Source organism: Trachurus trachurus (assembly GCF_905171665.1).
Source record: "Trachurus trachurus genome assembly, chromosome: 23".
NCBI classification, from domain to species: domain Eukaryota; kingdom Metazoa; phylum Chordata; class Actinopteri; order Carangiformes; family Carangidae; genus Trachurus; species Trachurus trachurus.
In genome coordinates, this window is record NC_139912.1 from 11,668,110 (window position 1) to 11,688,050 (window position 19,941).

At 42.6% G+C, this 19,941-nt stretch overlaps 1 protein-coding gene across 2 annotated transcripts in view; it reads left to right on the forward strand.

Annotated features, from left to right (window-relative positions):
* The window catches only part of plxna4 (plexin A4), a 233,008-nt gene extending 215,188 nt beyond the window's left edge, over window positions 1-17,820 (forward strand). For both annotated transcript variants that reach the window (XM_083999274.1, XM_083999275.1), the window contains exons 28-32: window positions 1,739-1,929; window positions 5,226-5,395; window positions 9,965-10,177; window positions 12,899-13,049; window positions 13,908-17,820. In XM_083999274.1, the coding sequence (XP_083855400.1) occupies window positions 1,739-1,929; window positions 5,226-5,395; window positions 9,965-10,177; window positions 12,899-13,049; window positions 13,908-14,003 (821 nt within the window). In that variant the 3' untranslated portion in view covers window positions 14,004-17,820. The remainder of the gene's footprint in view (window positions 1-1,738; window positions 1,930-5,225; window positions 5,396-9,964; window positions 10,178-12,898; window positions 13,050-13,907) is intronic.
* Window positions 17,821-19,941: the final 2,121 nt, after the last annotated feature.

A 19,941-nucleotide genomic window follows, 5' to 3' on the forward strand; every position in this document is an offset into this window, starting at 1 on the left:
ACCATCAAGTTAGTAGCTGATCAAAGGGCCAGACTCGCTGCCCACAAACACTTCAGACACATCAAATGTGGTGCCACATTATTAGCATCGTCTCATCTCCATACGGTCTCGCCTCGCCTCTCTGGCTCCAAATGAGACCAGATAGGACGAGGTGAGTGGCGCGACGGAAAAAAAGGGAGGATGCCAGGAATATCTCCCCTCGCCATTTTTTTTAAGTGATTGACTTCAAACGCAAGTGTCATCCACTTCACAACTGGTGTGGTGCTTGAGTGACTTTGAACTCACCCTGACTACAATGGTCAAATAGTGAAGAAAGCGATGAATCTGAATTTGATACAGCTGCTGAGGAGGGGGAAGGAGGGAGCGAGGGGCAGGAGAGAAAGTTATGGAAAAAGCACAAACACTGTGTAACATGTTGAGTCAGAGAATGAAAGGAAAAAACCTTGTTTGATCTTTGATGTAAAGTTTCCATCAAAAACCAGAAGGAGAAGGAAAAAAAAAAAAACGACAACAGAAAAAAACAAACTCCAGTGTGTGTGTGGAGCTGGATCAGAATAGAATCCAACCAGAAATCCTCTCCTGTGTATCCCTGACTCTGTCTCACTCCTTGGCTCTCTAACTTTACGGAATAAATAATTAACACGAAGTAAATGTACTGCTCACTCTTCCTTTTGAAAAAGACCCACCTCACACCCTCCTGCAACCACACAACTCCAAGACCGGCGCAATTAGTGTCAGACTCGTCCAGTGTATGTGAAAAATAAAAGTAATACCAAATTGACAGCCCTGTGGAGAATACTTGACACAGGTCTGACAACAAACCACTGAAGTGCCCTATAGGGGAGACAAGCATTTTCAGTTGATCTCACTGTAATCAAATTCAAGCAGTCAATACACACACACACACACGATCTCTGTATCTGATGTCTCCAGCTGTCTTGCCTTCCCCTGAACTCTCTCCTTCGTACACTCCTCCTGCTTTTCTCTTCAACAGATTGATTTCTGTCACAGTGAAAAACATCCCCCCCCCCCCCCCCACCCCACTCCTCTCTCCAAACCGCACCCACTAATCAATTTTTTTCACACTATGTAAACATCCATTGAGCCATGTGTTTGGAAATGTCATCGCCACTCCGGCCATTGGGTGGGCCATACATATTTCATCTCATCTGACACCTGTTCGATTTTGTGTCAGCCAGTGAAGCCATGTCTTTTCCCTTGGAGAAGAAACCATGAAAAATTAACCATGCACACTTTCTTAAAGTTTTATATCCAATCTCCCAGACGTGTAAATTGGAAGCCACAAGGCAAAAAACTGCATTTGGTTGCTGACATGGAGGTTATGGTCTTCGCTTTCCCAACTTTTCTTTTCATTAGTTTTTGTTTGTTCTAAGTTTGATTGTTGCTTGTTTTGTTAGTTTTATTTTCTTCTTGTACAGCTCAAAAGTTCTGATAGTATTTGATGCGTTTTGTTTGTTCTCAGTGTGAAAGTGTTTTCTCTGATTCAGACAGGAAAGACAAACTAACAAAACTCCATTATTTATTTCATCTTATAGTTTACAGATCTTTACATGATCTGTAAATGAATGTTATTGAGATAAATCCATGTGTTATATTATATTAAGAGGTTTCATACAGATAGAAGTGATGTGAGGGGAAAACTGCAGAAACCCTGAGTGACACTGTGGTGAATAGCTGCATCAGTGCTACTTGACCTCATGCATGTTGTTCTTCACAGAGAACATGATCAAGTACACCGGAAGCCCTGACAGCCTGCGCTCCCGCACTCCCATGATCACTCCTGACCTGGAGAGCGGGGTCAAGGTTTGGCACCTGGTGAAGAACCATGAGCACGGAGACCAGAAGGAGGGCGACCGCGGCAGCAAGATGGTCTCTGAGATCTACCTGACAAGACTTCTGGCTACTAAGGTGAGCCATCTGTGAGAGAAACTCTTACATGTGATGATTTGTTTATTTTGTGGTTGAGGGTCATCTTGTTACACTCATTCTGTATTTGGACCTGTGACATTTTGCAGGGTGCAGCAAAAAAAGAGTTGAGCCCTGTCCCATCAACTGCATTTTTACCTACCTAGGGAACTGTATTTTTCGTGAAGGAGTTCATCAGGTCAAAGGGCAAAAGGTCACACTAACCTTCACCCCATGTTACCTCGGCTCTGAATAATCTCACTTTATTTAAATACTCATGTTTACTTTGGATGAGTCATCTTGGAGGAAGGGATTATTCAAATGTATTCTTCTATCCCCGCAGGTGAAAAAGAGAAAATAGATATTTCTGTTTGTTTTTTCTTTTCATTACTGTTGCATTGACGCAGCAGCATATCAAAAAGGGTAAAGATAAAAAGACCCATGAAGATAGTGAAGGTGTTTCTGTAATGAAAAAAAATGATCAGGCAAAAATAGAAATTGTTATAAAGTCTCTTTGAATGTGCCTTGAAACAATGGCCCCCAGGAAGAAAAAAAACTGTTAATTTGGTTTGGAGGGAAATGTGACTTTGATCCAACAGCTGAATGCAAATTACCAATCCTCTCCTAAAGCACCTTCTCCTTCTTTTTTCATCAAGACATCCATTCTATCAGACACAGACAGAAACATACAGGGGAGGTAAAAAAAAAAGCGAGGCTGCAAGCTGAGCATGTTCAGGCAGTAACTTTTTGATTCACAAACATTTTCAGTTAGTGCTCTGATCTGGTGTCCGCCTTTGTTTAGCCGCTCACATAGAGAACGCCAACTCTGTTCCATGTACGTACTGTAAATACAAAGTGGCAGAAGCAGATACCGCATGCAAACAGACACAAACACAGGAAAAACACATAGATAGGATCAATTTAATGTCTTATGTTGATAATCAGACCACTGGAAACCTGCAAAGCCACATAAAGCAAAAGGTCAGACAAGACTCTAAGAAGCTGAATGTACTGAAAGTGGATTTTGTTTCCTTGGACTTCAACTTTTTATTTCTAAGATAAAAAAGAATGTGTTGGGTTTTTTTTTTTCTTCCATTAAAAAAAATACATTATCGGCAGAGTGGTGAAATGGGCAGTGTAGCAAACAAACAGCTGAACACTTTGCTCTGTTTGTATTCAGGAGAACTAATGTCTGTGCAGATGTAAATGGTAAATGGACTGCATTTATGTAGTGCTTTTCTCATCTTAACAACCACTCAAAGGGCTTTACACAACAGGTCACATTTCACCCATTCATACAGCACTTATTCTATATGGAGCGCTTCTTTCACACACTCTCACACGGACGGTACATCATCAGGGAAAATTAGAGGTTTAGTACATCCAAGGACATTTTGACATACCGGAGGAGCCGGGGATTCAACCTCCAACCTCCCCATGAAAGTATGATTATGGGTGAAACTGGCTGAGGAACACATGAAATAAACAAATTAACATACTGTAGAACCAGAGGTGAGAATGAGAATGGCAGTGTCGTCACCATGACTCAAAGCGTACAGCCCCCCACACACCTACACCCATGCGCAGTCACCTCTCGGCCCCTGTGAGCTGCTCTATTTCCCTGCCATTATCCCATTCCAGAGTGCAGGAAGGTGGCTCCTGACTGCAGACAGCACATCATCTTTCCAGATGGATTGTTTTTGTGAAATAACCAGTTTATCTTGGCCGGCCATCTCTCTTGGTGAGAAATGACTGGGGAAGACAGGCAGTGTAATTGACTGCGTTTGGCTTTCACCATGCCAATAAATACCTCTCCCTGGCAACGCCGCTGACGTCTCTCATATTAGCTCCATCAGTGTCATTCTGACGGAGTGTGGGTACAGGTTGTATTCACGTGTGTGCAGAGTGAAGGGGGCACGGCAAAGGGGAGGATTGCATTTTTCCCTCCCTCACTGGAATGTGTGTGTTCACCTCTGCCTTGCCTTCGTCTTCTCTGTTGCCGTTCCAGTGCCGTCGCCAAATGCTCTGATTGTTTGCTTTCCGCTCATTTCAACGCGGAGGCAGGCGGCATCAAAACATCCACATGACACGTTGTGTTTAGAGTGTGGTCTAATGACAGGGTAGATGGTCGAGAAGGGGTGGGGGGGTGGGGGGGTTGTTGGCAGTGGTTGGTAGCTCCAGCTCCAGCAGGGAACAAGACAACCCTGTGATGATGACAGCGTTGATGCAGAAGTTCCCCTTGAGATAGAGGATGACATAAAATGTCACCGCCTCAGCACTTGTAGGCACACACACAGGTTTTAGTAGCTACACACACATTTATGCATACACACACACACAATGTCAGGTCTTCCCTTGCCAGCTAATGCAGACTGTCACTTGGAAGGCACATGGGCTTGATATAGAGATATGTGATTCCATCTTCATAGAAAAACGATAAGCTGTCGGGAATGTGGGCCACATTAGAATTATAGCCGTGATTGTCGGACTAACAGGATTCTCTCCTCCCACTCTCTCCTACCTCTCTTGACTCTGTGATTCAGTCACCCGCTCCAACCCAAATTGGATTTTTATTTGCCAGTGCCCGTACACACCTCATCTGCCACACTTAATGGCAATCTTTCCCTGATAGGAAACCTCTGTCGTTTCATTTCCATCCCTCGCCCTTGCCTTTTCCCGTGCATCCCATCAGCTTCATTCTTTACAAGAGGATTAGATTCTCTCACTCTCTGTCTCTCCTCTCTCTTCTCCTCCTCCTTCTTAAAGTCGCCAACATTAAATCAAATTAGGGTCAATGGTGCAGTGTGGGAGCTAATCCGGCAGCACAAAGAGGCTTAGGAGATGCGCCTCCTGTTCCCAGATATTATTAAAAGTCAGCTGTGAAATAACAATTTCCCCCATCAAAGCTGCAAGCGGATTTAGGGGCCGGGTCTGCGAGATAGGAGTCAGACACATAAACATCGCAGCTAGGGGACAAAGTGACATGCACTTCACAAGTTTATGCCAATCTTTCTGTCAACATTAGGCACTGGTATGTTTCTAAATGTATTAGACGGTGACAATCTCATTCACTGGTTCTGTGTCCCGTTTAATACCCAGCAGATAGTGGCTTTACGCAATGAAATCATAGACTTGCCATTTAGTTCTGCCCATTATCATATCAATGATGTTTAATCTACAGACTGAGGGTTGCATCAACTGGTGATTATCACCTGTTAGATAATTTAATGAGCAGAAATCCCAGTCTAGACCCTTTGAAATAATTTGTTTCTCCACCCCTTTCTTTCTTTGCTCCACAGGGCACATTACAGAAGTTTGTGGATGACCTGTTTGAGACCATCTTCAGCACAGCCCATAGAGGCAGCGCCCTGCCACTGGCCATCAAGTACATGTTTGACTTCCTGGATGAGCAGGCAGACAAACACAACATCCATGACCCACATGTTCGACACACATGGAAGAGCAACTGGTGAGTTGAGTGGTTCGGGGATGCGTCTGCACGTACTGTACCTGCAGCCGCAGAAACACACACACACTGGAAGGCATAATGGGCTCTGCTCATGAACAATTAAGAAACTGGTGAAGCAGCTGGTTGAATCTTTTGTTTATTCCTTCATTTGTTCAACAGCGTGGTGCCTTTGGTTCCACTCATGACCTTTTCTTTCTGCACTGTTTAATGCACCGTGGACACAATCAGAACATTTTGGCACATTTCACATGGCATTGCCCTCTTATTGCCCAGTGTCAGTGCCAAGCTTCACCACACGCCTCTTCCCCTCCTAATATCCATTAACCACAGGGGCGTGTAATCTTCATTAAAGCCAACCACAAGGGGCTAATCCAATTGGCTGCCAAGACTCTCCATCTATTATCATTGATAACTGGGCCAAAAAACGCCTGTCACTGTGGAAATCGCCATAGTGACAAATGTACACTCCCAGGTGCAGGAAGTACACCTCTAAATTAATATCCGCTGATTAATTTAGACCATCGTGACCTCTGTGAGCCCACCTGAAGAGGTTGGTAGGGGTTAAATAATCAACAGTGCACCAGGATGCAGTGAGGAGAGAAATGAAAAGGTGAAGAAAGGGAAGTGAACTCAGCAGGAGTTAAACGCACACTAATATCTCATTAGCCCCCTGGCCTCTGCCAAGATCCCAGCATGCATCACTCAGCCCAAGGCCCAGGAGAAGCATGAAGATGGGAGGATAAAAATGATGTGCATCAAGGGACAAATAGGGAGGAGAAACGGGTAGCGGGATGAAGAAGGGGGAGAAATATTATTTACTTTATGCTATGGTCCTAATTTTGGTCCTTTGCCACATCTGCATTCTTGGGCCATTTGCAGTGTGTTAAGTGTTTTCTGAGAGCGCAACAGGCTCTTACATTAGACTTTTAATGGAATGGGTTTTCACTGGAGGACTGAGAATGAATGGCAATTTATCATAACACACCATCAGAAACAGCCACTTAGACTGCACAAAACAGTTTGTGCTGATGCCACCACTGATATCTTCTCTGTGTGGGATGAGCATATGCGTGTGTCTTTTCACCTGTCACCATTGTGCTTACCTATAACCTCTAATCACCTTCGTCTAAAAGCATTCATTCTGTCTGATGGGACAAAATAATAAGGCTCCTCCCATTCTGGGCCCCCAGTCCCATTAAATCGACCAGGCCCATCGTTTTCATACACACCATTAACTTTAACCCATCACACCAGCCAGAGCCCCTACACCCGACTGCTACCCCCACCTCCCATTCAGGGTTTCCCCAACATCAGAGCTTCACTATACAGTACATCCTCTGATGTGGCCCTTATGCTGGATTATCCCTCAGTCTGTGGTGCTTCAGGGCTGTTTTATGTTACAAGTTTGCTTCTTATGTTATGTTAAATATTAGAGGAATGAGACAGGGAACAGTTATTTCTCAGTCATATTTTTTTTTACCGGTGTGTTAAAATGAATTTTCCTCCTGCAAGAGGAAAGGGGTGTTTTGGAGTTTTTCTCATTTGCAGTCAGGGCTGTATGGTACATTTCAGATTTCAATTGACTCTGAACATCTACTCTGACCTTAAAGAGACCTAAAGACGACATCCAGGATTTACTGTATCCCAGGAATTTATCTGTGACCCCTTACAATCCAAGGTCATCCTTCACAGCGGTCCAGGGATTGCAACAGTGCTAACACAATGCCTGCCCATGTCCCTATTTCATCAGCCTACCTTTATACCTGTCAAGGTTTTTGAATCAGATTGTGTCTGTACAGTTTGATTGTGCCAAGTTTAAATCAGTTTAAGTTGTTTCTGCTTGTTGTTGTAATGTGTATTTGTATGCGTGTACTGTATAAATGTGTGCATGCATGAGTCACTGGCTCCTAGAGCATCACCAGATGGTATCTTTTGGATTAGCAGCAGTGTGTCAGCGTCTCCTCTCATCCTCACTTTTCTGTATCTGGTGTGTGTGCACGTCTCTGTCTGTACTGCATGTTTGTCGTGTAGCGATGCAACAGACAGAATTTTAATTATTGCGCAAAATTGGCACACGCACTCCTTTTTTCTGCATGCAGATAACCACCTATCTGCTGTCATACCGCAGTCCCATCCCACACAGATTGTCAGTGGAATCACTAGGACTTTTAGAGTTAAGCTGATTTTCTGGAAACATAAAAGTTGTACACTGTGTAAGTTTTTCATTTGTTCTAAACTCTTGACACACAATCTATGCAGTAAAGGACTCCAAATTGCCATTCATATGAAAGGTTGTGACGCTTTAGCCTCTGAGGTCCAGCTGGAACAATGCCCAGTCAGGTCACCTTTTATGAAGCTGTTTATTCAAACCTTAGGTCGCTGGATGAAAAAAAAAGGTCAGACTCGGTCACTTCCCTGTGTGTGCTTTAATGCCACGAATGGGATGCCAAGGATCCCAACATCTGTGACCCTTCTCCTGCCAATGGCAAGCAACTTCATCAAGCCCTTCTGCAGAAATGGGACGACATCCCTCAACTGCAGAATCAGAGGTTGACCGGCTCTGTGTGGGAGCCAGAAGTGTCAAACAGTGCAAACTGCAGCAGGCAGTTAGACATGCTACTGAACTAAGGGAGCACGGGGAGAGTTAGATGTTGTGGTTGTAGGTTTGTGTAACGTTTGTTGTTTTTATTTGCTGTACAGTGCCTGTCAAAGTATTTAGAACCAGGCCCAGTAAACAGAGCTTACATTAGTGCGGTTGTTGTGCTGCATGACAATTACACAGTTTTGTCAATACTGTTTGCTAATCTTTCCTCGTGGGAGAGACGAGGATTAGCACAGTTGATTTTAAACCAGCTACCACTGTCCTGCATTATACATCACTCCTGGACAGTCTACTCTGAATTAAAAAAAATAAAGCTCTTGGACAAACTGTTGCTTATATTCACAAAAGCTTCCTATTAGGCTAGCGAGTAAACAGGCTCCTTTACTATCACACGCTTTTCTTTTATCAGTTTAAATTGACTGCAGTATGTGGTCCTAAATCTACGGACGGAGGGAAAGTCTTTTAATACAAAGGTTCTTTTTGACTCTGCTGGCGTAATTCCTCTTGGATAAGAGATGCCCTTGATCTTGGCAGCTGATATTCAACCTAATCCCCTGACCAAAAGGGCCGATCATGGCCATCCTTCAGATTCCTGAAATTACACAGCTTGAGTTAACTGCAGAAAAGGAAAAATGAAATGCTTTGTCTATTTTAAACACTATAGATGATATGTACATGTTATTATGGTGGTCATTCTGAATGCACAAAATCATACAGGGGAACCTCAACCTTCAAACGCATACCTCAAAGCGGAGGGCAGCTGGGGCAGATTGACGACAATCAGGGCAGCACAGCAGCGGTGTTAATATCGCTTTGATCCCTCCACCTAATCCCACTAGATTCTTTGCTCAGATTAATTTTGAAGTCATAATGCAGAGTTTTTCGTTCCTCTCACTCCAAATCCTCTTTTGTAAGAATGTACAGCTGAATGGCTTTGTGGGTGGTTGTGCTAGGATAAATGCTTAGTGGGATGTTAGGGGAGCACCGGTGGTATTTAAATGATTGCATTTCAGTTTTTATTGTCCCCCCACCCCCCCCACCCTTCATCCTTTGATATTCTGCCAGACAGAAAAACTCAAATGAAGGCTAGACTGCAGGTTTTTTTCCTGTTATTATTTTTGCCATGTCAGCTAAAACCACACAGCCCAGAGAATAGTAAAGATATAGAGATCCAAGTAACACTCAGCTCTTTCTTAATACCACCTGAGCCCTTTCACTGCAACACACAGATAAAGCCGGCCCTATATCTATTCATTTTGGTAGAAACAAGCCCAGCAAATAAACAGACTTGTATATTTTTATTATTCTAGACAGGCACAAAATAGGACCCACTTGCACAAACAAGGCAATATGAACTGTGTCACTGTGCGGCCCCCTGTGAGGACCCCTGGACACTGCTGGAAAAAATGAGAGCCAGCCACCACCTGGTTTTAAAGATAAAGGCTTTATTGAATTGAGCACACACATCAAATAGAGCACATCGGCAACAGCGGGGTCTGTGTACTAGCTCTGCAAAGTGAATGCATCCTCGTCCCCCTTCTGGCGTATAATATGTTCATGTCCATTGCCCTGGCTGGTTGTAGCAAATATAAAAATGGCATTTAGAGACTTAATCTCAGAGCAATTCAACTGGACGCAGACTGTTATTTTACTTTACACTCTTTGTTTCCCTGTTTGAATGGCTATTTGAGTATTCGGTCACTGAGATGGAGCTGAACAATCAGTGCAATAGTCATTTTTATTAGGAGGCCCAGCACAGCAGAATTCATTAATGTGGATGCAAATGTCATAGGTAATTCTGTCTCATTAGCTCTCAAGAGTTCAGTTACGGCCAAAGTTCAGTTACGGCCAAATTACATCCCACATTAGCATGTCTTATTTTAGGAGAATGAAATATTATGTTACAGCACCCCAACAGACCACAATATAGGACAACTAGTCTGACATGACTTTGTTCTCCTCTGCAGCCTACCTCTGCGTTTCTGGGTGAATGTGATCAAGAACCCCCAGTTTGTGTTTGACATCCATAAGAGCAGCATCACAGACGCCTGTCTGTCCGTGGTGGCCCAGACCTTCATGGACTCCTGCTCCACCTCAGAACACCGCCTTGGGAAGGACTCACCCTCCAACAAGCTGCTTTATGCCAAGGACATCCCCAGCTACAAGAGCTGGGTGGAGAGGTAAGCACACGTCTGCACACCAAACACTGGATGGATGGAGAGAGGAAATGTGTGTGGGGGTGGGCTCTTATGTGAGTGAAAACATCAGAAAACCCGCATTAGCTATGTTTCATTCCAGCACACATACAATATGACTGTAGCACTGTGATCTATGGGCCATGAAACACAATCCAAATTACAACACAGTGGGAATGGATGGGAGCGCCCAGGGCACGAGATCTACAGTACAGGGAGTTGGTGTGTTGGGGAGGGTGTAGAAGCGTGTGTGGGGAGGGAAAGGAGAGAGAGGGGGAAAGCATTTTTGAAAGTAGCAGGCAGCAGAAACCGGTAATTTGTTAAAATGAGAATTTTATTACATTTATTTGTCAGCAGGGGAGGCGAAGAAGTCCTGAATAAAAGATGGGATACTGTGAAGCGGTTCAGAGTATTCGTGTCTGTAGCTTCGTCACCAGGCAAGCCTCGGGATGAGAATATATGTGTGCTGCTTGAATGGGTAGAACCAAATGAGGAGCTTCAGGCTCAGGACCGCACTCATTAGTCCTGTGTGTGTCTGTCTGTGGTCTCTCATAAACATAAATAAGTGTGAGGAAATTGTGAGGGTCTTCTGCTGATTCATACATCTGGATACTGTGAGCAAAAAAAAAGATCTATGTGGACAGAGAATACAGCGGTTCCTACTGTAGATGGCAGCATAAGCTATAAAGCATTCAAGCACATAGTTCAGGCAGAGAGATGTGTTTTTAAAGGCCAAACATACAGTATAATGAGAAGATTTCAAGAAATGTTTGTTTTAATTGCTATGAAAGAAAACAGTAGCATTCCTCTGATCTCTAAATCACACCATCTGTGCAAGTTTGTTGGAGGAAACTGTGTCATCACTGATATAGTGATGACTTGATACTGCTGTCCAACCGGGGAGGGGATTTAAAAAGCAGAATGCAGCTATGACAGGCGACTGCAAAGAGAAAGAATGGACCGTGAACACTAGAGATACACTAAAGATATCTCCTTTTCTCTCCTTCAAGCTACAGCTTAAAGGTGGAGTGAGTGATTCTTATCCAATATACTTTTTGTTGAATTCTATGAATATCTCCTTTTACATTAGCCGTTTCTTATTATTCTGTGGGTCTGTTGAAAAATCCATAATTCATAGGTCATTTTAACTTTGCTATAAGTCTAGCTACAAACCTGTGGTCATTCAATCTAAACCACATGGTTTTACTTTTTTGGATGTTTTAATGTTATTTGCTTGATGACATTTTGTATTATAAATTTTTTTGTTTGTTTTTTTTGCTAATCTGAATTCTACCATCATGTTGTTGCCTTGGTAATACACATCCATGAATTTGGGAGGTGGAGCTGCTGAAGGAACAATGAGGTCAATCCACAAATAAAACCTCCTAAAATGCTGACAAATGACATAAGTAATCAGCAGTACATGTATGCACATTCAGCAGGTTTATTTTTTGTCTCTTAATTTGGGAGTTGGAAGCAGTGCAGTTGGGCGGCACTGTAATAACCTACAGAGAGCTTTTTGCTTGCTACAGTATGTATGGTGTTATTAATTTGGGGCCTGTGAAGTGAAGCTTGTAGCAGGATACTGACACTTGCCTTGAATTTGATGTGGGAGTTGACAGTCTCTAGACAATAACAAATCCATCACAGCTGTCATGACATGATTTGTTTACAAGTGTGTTTGCGTATGGATCACTACATTCAACGTTTTATGTCCCCTTTCATTTTTGCATGATACAGCTCTTATTGCAACTACGCGGTGAAGATTGAGATTCCATAGGGTATCGTGGTTGAACTTTATGTTTTTAATAAAAAACAATTCAGTGGAACATCTCATTAACAAAGTAACACTATATGCATGTAGAGCTTTTTGCAAATAGTAGGCTACACATCTTAAAATGCTCAAAAATAACTGGCAAATGGCTAAATATTGACATAATGTTGAGAAATAACCTCAAAACTGTTTTTTTCCCCAAACAAAAGATTTTAGTTAAAGTTATAAAAAAGTTTCTTTTTTGGTAAAACAAGCACACCTGGTCTCTACGCTAACAATCCCCTGCTAGCAGCTCCCTACAACATGCCCTCCAGCTCTGAACAGGTGTTGATGTGTTTGTGACCTCTGTGCAAAAGCTATGAGCAACACCCACCTGCCTTTTCCTTTGCTCAGTTTGCGCTGAAGACTAGTTTCCTGGCAAATATCTCCCTCCCTCTCTCTCTCTTTCTCACACACACACACACACTTATCCAGCCAAACATTGGGCTTGTCCTCGAGCGGCTGCAGCTACAGGAATTTAATATGTAAATAAGCAGCTTTAATTAACATAGTTGATAGGGGCAACACAGCTGCTACCGACAGTGACTGATTGCCTTTACCTCATTGCAAGTGTGTGTGTGTGTTCTGTTATTGGTGTTCAAAGTTGAAATTTAAGGCCTGTCAGTGTCTAGTATGAATCCATTCCAGTTATGTTACTATGCAACACACTTGTTGCCTCTGTGCTACATGCATTAGTTAAATATCTTCAAAGAAATTCTGTAAACCACTACAATGAGTAATGAGCTCCAAGGAAAACAGCAGCACTATCTACATTAAAACACAGTGCTGGGTGTACGCTGTTTCCCAAATCATTTCCCACTGTTTCTAACAATATTCTCTGCAGTAAACATATTCCTAACACGTGTTTATGCTTTGCTTTTCTTTTTTAATAGGTACTACTCAGACATTAGTAAGATGCAAGCGATCAGCGACCAGGACATGAATGCCTACTTGGCAGAACAGTCACGGATGCACATGAATGAGTTCAACACCATGAGCTCTCTCAGTGAGATTTACTCCTATATCGGCAAATACACTGAGGAGGTATGTAACACTGTGACTCGGTCACTACACTTGACGAAGATTTACAACAATTTACACTAATTCATCAGACTGATTATTAGTAAGTGGAGTTAAAAAGTACAATCCACTGGAAATTGTTTTTTATATAATCTACATTAGTATCAGTTTAGGAAGTAAATTGGTTGTGCTTTTGTTGCTGTGTTAATAATTCATTGACTCTACAGTGGCATTTAGTTTCATTGAAATAGACATGATTGTTTTTTTTTCCTCCTGTAAAATATGCAGAGGGGTTACAGGGTTTTTTCTGCCCCCTAGTATTGTCTCAAATCATCCCCTCAGGCAGCGCGCAGGCCTAACATCCTCTGCCAATCAGAGGCTTAACCTGTATGTTGCCTGTGAGGCAAAGCCCAGGGCAAACAGTTTCATAAGTTCAATTGTAGCTGCGGCTGGTAAAAGTTATTACAGAAAGATACCTAGAGGTTTGTACCAACATCTTCATCAACTGTCTGTAAAGTTAGTCAGACGTGTTCCTCCCACACCCAGTGGAAATTATGCTCATGAAAGACCCACCTGCTGGAAGCTTCAAAGGTGTTCTTCACACGTTTGTCTGCAAACTCCTACAGCTGTAGTCAGCCTGGATACACAGCAGTGATGATGAATTTCAGTAACCGTTTAGTCTGAAAAAGGGCAGGAAAATGTCAATGCACTATTATTTCACTAATAACTCGAATGATGATTTTTTTTTTTCAAAATATGTTAACAGCTTTTATTGTGGAAAACCTAGTAGAAAAGGGATTTGAATGTATTGACTGCAGTATTTCTGAGTATTTCCTGTAACACTCTGTGTGTCTGTGTTTACCTCTGTGTCCTCGCCGGCAGATTGTGTGTTCACTGGAGCAGGATGATGCAGCCAGGAAACAGAGGCTGGCCTTCAAGCTGGAGCAGGTGGTGGCCTTCATGAGTCTGGAGAGCTGAGGACCGCACTTCCCAGGGCGCACTGGGAAGAGACCCCATCAGAAACCGAGCCGTGCCTGAGCGAAGACCTGTCCCCATCTTTTTCATCATGTGACTTCCTCCCTCCGCCTTTCAAAGATGACTTCTTCCTTGATCTTTTTTCTGCTTCCTCTTCCCTGAGAAATATTTTTGTTTTCCTCATCCACTCTGCTGCATAGACTAGTTTACCTGAATATATCTGAAGGGTGGTCCGGGGCTGAGGTTGGCATCCCCCACAGTGCAATGCGGGGGACCCCTCAGCTTCACCACAGGGAGCGCTTCAAGGGGTGATTGCTTGAAAGCTGGCCATATTGGCATACTTCAGTCCCCCTGCTGGAAGAAAAGATGGGAAAAACATTTTTATGTTGCCTTCAAGAATTTACACTGATAGGTAATTCTTTAAAAAACCACAATGTTGGGTGTCCATTTTGTTGAGAACTTTTTTCAAAATAGGATAGTTAAAAATAAAACCATCTCTAGAGTCCAGTTTATTGTAGTTCTATATTCAATATAGGGATCAAGAGGAAACATCAAAAATGATGACTGCAAGCCAAATGAACACCTCTGAAGAAAATTAATGCAAGGGTGGTTTGCCAAGTTTACACTGTACCTACAAGCAAAGCATACATATCTGTGAAATTTGGGGCGAGTCCAGGCAAACCTAGAATGTTCTTGTGTTCTTTCAATGTAGCTGGAGTTGTATTTAAGAGTAAGACTGATGGGGGATAGGGAACGATTAGTGCTTCTCTGAACTTTTCCTTTATTGAAACGTGACTTGACACTATAACTTTACAAACCAGAGCATCTCCAACCTGTATCCCTTTGCAACATTCGCACATTTTTCCCTGCCCAGCGTACATTTACTTCAAAGAAAATGCTCATGATTTCTGCTTCCATCTGGCTTACGTGGCTACTGCAAAATTAACCTATTAGATAAAACCCTGGAGGCCCTGACCCAAGTTGGATCCTCTGTAAGAAGCACACAACCAACTCTGGAAGACAGTGTTTTGACTGCTAATCCAAACACCGGGAGCAGTCCTTGGCTCTTGCCACTTCCAATCTTGTGTCGCCACTGCGACGGTCTATCAAAGCACACACACATGCACAGATACACACACACACACACAATCAGCAGCTGCCCAAGATCCCGACTGCCCAGATATTTACTCCAACTCTGGAGGAGGAAAAGGGAAGAGCTGACTGAAATGTACTGGGTGAGAAACTGCTTGATCATGAAAAATAAGAAGAATGATTCAATACAGCGAAGTCAGTGACTGCTGACTGCTACCTAAAGGGGCTCTGTCGAGAGTAGCACTTCTTTCCCAGGATGTTCTTATTTAAAGACTTTTGTGTGGAGAAATCAACCAAGATGGATTTCGTCAGTCAGCCAAAAACCAAAGGAGCTTGAAATTTTCAAAACGGTCAAAAATGTATTTGTAAAGTGCCACTGAGGAACTGACAGAAAAAGGACTATGTAAAAGACAACCACTTCTAGGACAAAAAAAAATATATTGTGACTGGAACTTAAAGAAACCTGTGTGATTTTTCTGACCTCAGTGTGTCGAGGTGAGAGGCTCTGTGGGCGAGGTGATCCGATCCTCCTTTCTCTTTCCATCGTCCCGGGTCTCTCCGGCTCTCGGCACACCGTTCACCCTTGTGTCCGGCTCCTGACTTACCAGTTTTCTTATTTGTTTTGCACAAGCGTTGGAGATGGTAGCTAGTTGCATACGGCAAAACCCCAACTCTTGAGTGTGTAACTGTTGAGGCGCTCTTGTCTGTATTAGTGTAGTTGTCCTCAGTGGCCGCAGGGGGCAGCCTTCTCCAAGCCTCAAGAAAAAAAAAAGAAGAAAAAAAATCAGATAAAGCAGGAACAGAACAAGAAGTGAGCATCACGGCAGGATAAATAGAAAATGATAGACATTAAAAGTAGGTAAGACTTGTTGGATGTGAACCCCCCACTGTGGGAGAGAGAGCGATTGAAAGAGATGATGGAGGCGCCCTCCGTACCTTTTGACCTCTGCCCTTTCTTTTGCCTTGACAACGTGCCCCATGTGGTGATGTGAATGTGTGAAGACCGCCCTAGGTCCACCTTGGGTCCTTTATTGGCTTTTTAAGCGCATGTAAAACGTAAACAATTTAAGAAACTTATTTTAAAAAAAATGAAAAATAAGAAAATTAAGCCTTGCAATGATGATGTGGATGTGTTCTTTTATCTTTCTTTTGCTTGGAAGAATCGAGATGGAAAAGTGGATTGTTCATGTAATAAAAACTATAACTTTCGTTGAAGGTGGAACCTTTATCCAGTTCGATCCCAACTGCAGAACCTCATGCCCATGGTTTTTGTGAAGTGTTAGATGCTAAATATTATATACCCTTGCATGTTGACCTGTTTGGATGGTATGAAATGGAACTGCCTTGCTCAAAGATATTTATATACTTCTACTACTTCGAGGGACTTTAAAGTCATTTACAAGCCAACCGCTCATTCTAAGATGATGGATCTCACGAGACAACACCGACCCTGTTTGTGAATTTTACAGTAGGACCATCTTTCTTGTCCCTTTAACTCTGTCTTCCATTACAGTCCATCCGTTTTCTGTTACAGCTGTGTCTCCTCTGTGGTTTTGGTTCTGGTAAAAAGATGCAAACCTGAGTGTTGCTCTTTCTTTGCTGCTATTACATCTTGTTTTTACACTTGTCTGCTGCATTGGATTAAGTCATCGCAACTGCTTAGTTTCTCCCTTGTCAGTTGAGCCCAGAACAGAAAAATGATGACGTCCAAAAGATGGACACTTGGGTTTGACACAAATGTTATTATCCCTTTCAATTTAAAAAGAAAAAAAAGCACCTGTAAGAAACTACTGTATGTATAGGCCTACATGTGACTTATCAAACAGGTGAACACTACGTTCTCACAGGAGAGGCACGTCAGGCTTGATAGTAGACTTATGTTAAAGATTGAGTTTGGCAAGTGACTGTTTTTAGCCCTGGTGTCAAATGTATGTGAGATATCCAACTCATTGTCCATTACTACTGTCTGCAGCTATACAGTATGATGAATGTCTGTGTTTCAACCTGGAGGGGTACATTCACAAGGTGTTTGCTGGACATGTTGTGTTAGTAAACATATCAAATCTATATATCACTATCTGATATTGGAAAATGAGGGGAATAAGGACTGATTTAGCAACTGTATGACAAATTCATGCAAGACTGGCATTAATATTGTAAGAAACGTACTACTGAAACACCTTTAGACTATTTCAAAGAACCTCTTTCATTCATGTAGCCATTGTATACTGTGTCTAGAAACCCAAAGTTTCCCCTCGCAGCCGTGTGTTCATAAATAACACAAGGTGAGAGTCCTGGACTGTCATTGTGAATCTGCCCCCCAGTGAAACATCCTGTCTTTCATTTCTCCCCTACCCCGTCCCCCCCGTCCCTCCGTCCCTCTCCTCCCCCCTGCAACAAAAGGTTGTCTGCTTGTAGCTACCTTGTGTTGCCAAGAGCACAGATAAAGTTTCCACCTTCAAACGTTTTGTAGGAACTAAAAATGTCCTCCTAGCTCAGTGTTATAGCAGGTGTTACAGAAACATGCTAGAAAAGACTTTTACTAGACCATATTTGAAAGATAAAGAGTATCTTATCGAGAGTGAAAAACGAAACCTGGGGGATATAAGGCGAGCTTCTCTAACTTTGTTATAATTAATTGTATACCTGTGTATGTAAATATAATGCATTCCTATTTTGCAGTCAAGAACAAAATACTATTTGTAATATAGAATAAACTTTATTATGAAACCAATGATTGTTTTTTCTCTTTGTGCCATTTTCAGCAGCTACATTTGAATCATCACTTCTACCACAACTATTTACAGTCCCAGCTGATAAAAGATACTGAATCTGCAAGCTCTATCTATCAGATACTGAGCCTTACTCCATGGAAATCTGCCAGCAGTTTGCTCAAGTCTCCAAAATCCAATCAGAATCTCTGCCCAAACGGGTGCAGCAGAACCAACAGGAGACCTGAGGGGTTGTCAGTGAAGACACCAGTGTGGGTGTAGCAGGCATTATGAGGGCTTTAAATTAAACGGTGTGGCCGTGTTTTCTGCCTTACGACACCAACACATCATTTAAACACCGTGTTATATAAAACTTGAAGCAATAACCAGTGACAAATAAAACAGCATAATAGCTCTGAATCCTTGCAATGCGCCTGCACATACAGACACACATACTCTCACCAAATGGCTCTAATTTTCCTTTCCATCCTAGAGACAGGTGCTACGTCGGCCAGACCGGGGTGTTGAGGGACTTTGTGGCCATCACTGGTCCCCTACTGTCTGCTGCCAGACAAAGCAACAAAGAGCAGATGCACAAAGATGCAAAACAAGGAGCCAATTCCATTGTATGCAGATATTTATAATTATTCTTCGTGCTGTCAACTGAATGCATGTCAGAATACAGAAGAACAAATACTCCACTTTATGTAGCAGCAGGAGAGGACCTCTCCCACGAAGAGAAAACCCTCAGTGATTTTTTTTTTTTTAGAAAGACGTCTAATTGGCCAAATCATTTTAGACTTTAAGTATCCAAATTATTCAAATTATGGGTTTATCCAATTAATTCAAAGCCTATGGCCTGATTTTCCACTGTACCATTGGGGATAATGAAGAAAGCAAGTTTATGGAATAAATCTTCGCACAGTGGAGCTCGTGCTCCGAGCGCACATGCTGTATGGTCAAATTGTGAGCGTGAGCGAGTAAATCTCTAAACAATATGTAAATTAGCATCCAACAATCATCCCGTTAGCCTGCTTTTCTAAGAACAGGGGCAGAAGCTTAGCACCCAGCGATGACATCCAATTCAGTCAAAAACCAGCGTCATCATCGTGTTTGATTTTGGCTTACAAAGCAGCTTCCCTACCCAATGACAAAGCCGTCCCATATTGGGTAGGACAAAAACAAACATCCATGCCAGCTGGGAATAGAATTAAAAAGCCCACAGATCACATGAAGACACGGGTGGCGGTGTCGGAGGCAGCAGATAGCAGGAGGAGATATTCCACACATGGAGCCACATTTTATCTCAGGCATGAAGGTGTGCGCACGTTATTCCTCCAGCGCAAGTTATTCAAAAAAGTTTCATACAGATGTAAAATTTACATACATACATTTACATACCAACTTTGGCAATGTTTCCAGTCCAAGTTAGTAGTTAGAAACTGGCTGATAGTGAATTTTCTAATTAATGAGTGAGGCTGGCTCACTCGGCCTGGACCTCTCTCATTGTGTTTGGCTCTAACTCAACCCATTACTTGTCCAAGTGATGCAAATGCTGCTTAGCCCTTAATCTGAGTTGCAGTAAAATAAGCTCCATCGGGTAAATCCATGGATCGTATTTATATTGTCAAGAGGCTGGTAACAAAAGCTTCTCTCCTCTAATGAGAGGTGTTTCCTGACATGATGGAACCCAGGTCATTATAATGCAGGCAACGCAACTACCCACACAAAATAATTAGGAAACAGCTGCAGTGGTAAAGATTAGTTGAACCTGTAAGCTTCTTGCACTGTAAGCCAATCTAGAAGACCTGAAGCCATTCAGGAAATCAAAGAGGGGAAATCCCGGCCTCTAAGCGCGTGTCAGTCTACAAAGCTTAGCTGTAGTTCTGCAGTAAACACAACTGCTTGATTTTACACTACAATCTGCATTATTCAACATCGCACATCAAAGGCACACTCGAATTTTTCAGACTTCTTTCTAAATGGCTCATCAGCTCTGTTATCTCACAGTGCACACCGCTCACACACACACACGACTTTCTGCAACATCGACTTTCCACGGGCACAGCTGCACGATAAAACATATTACTGCCCCCAGAACAACAGCAATCTTGAAAACACCTTCCCCGAGACACACA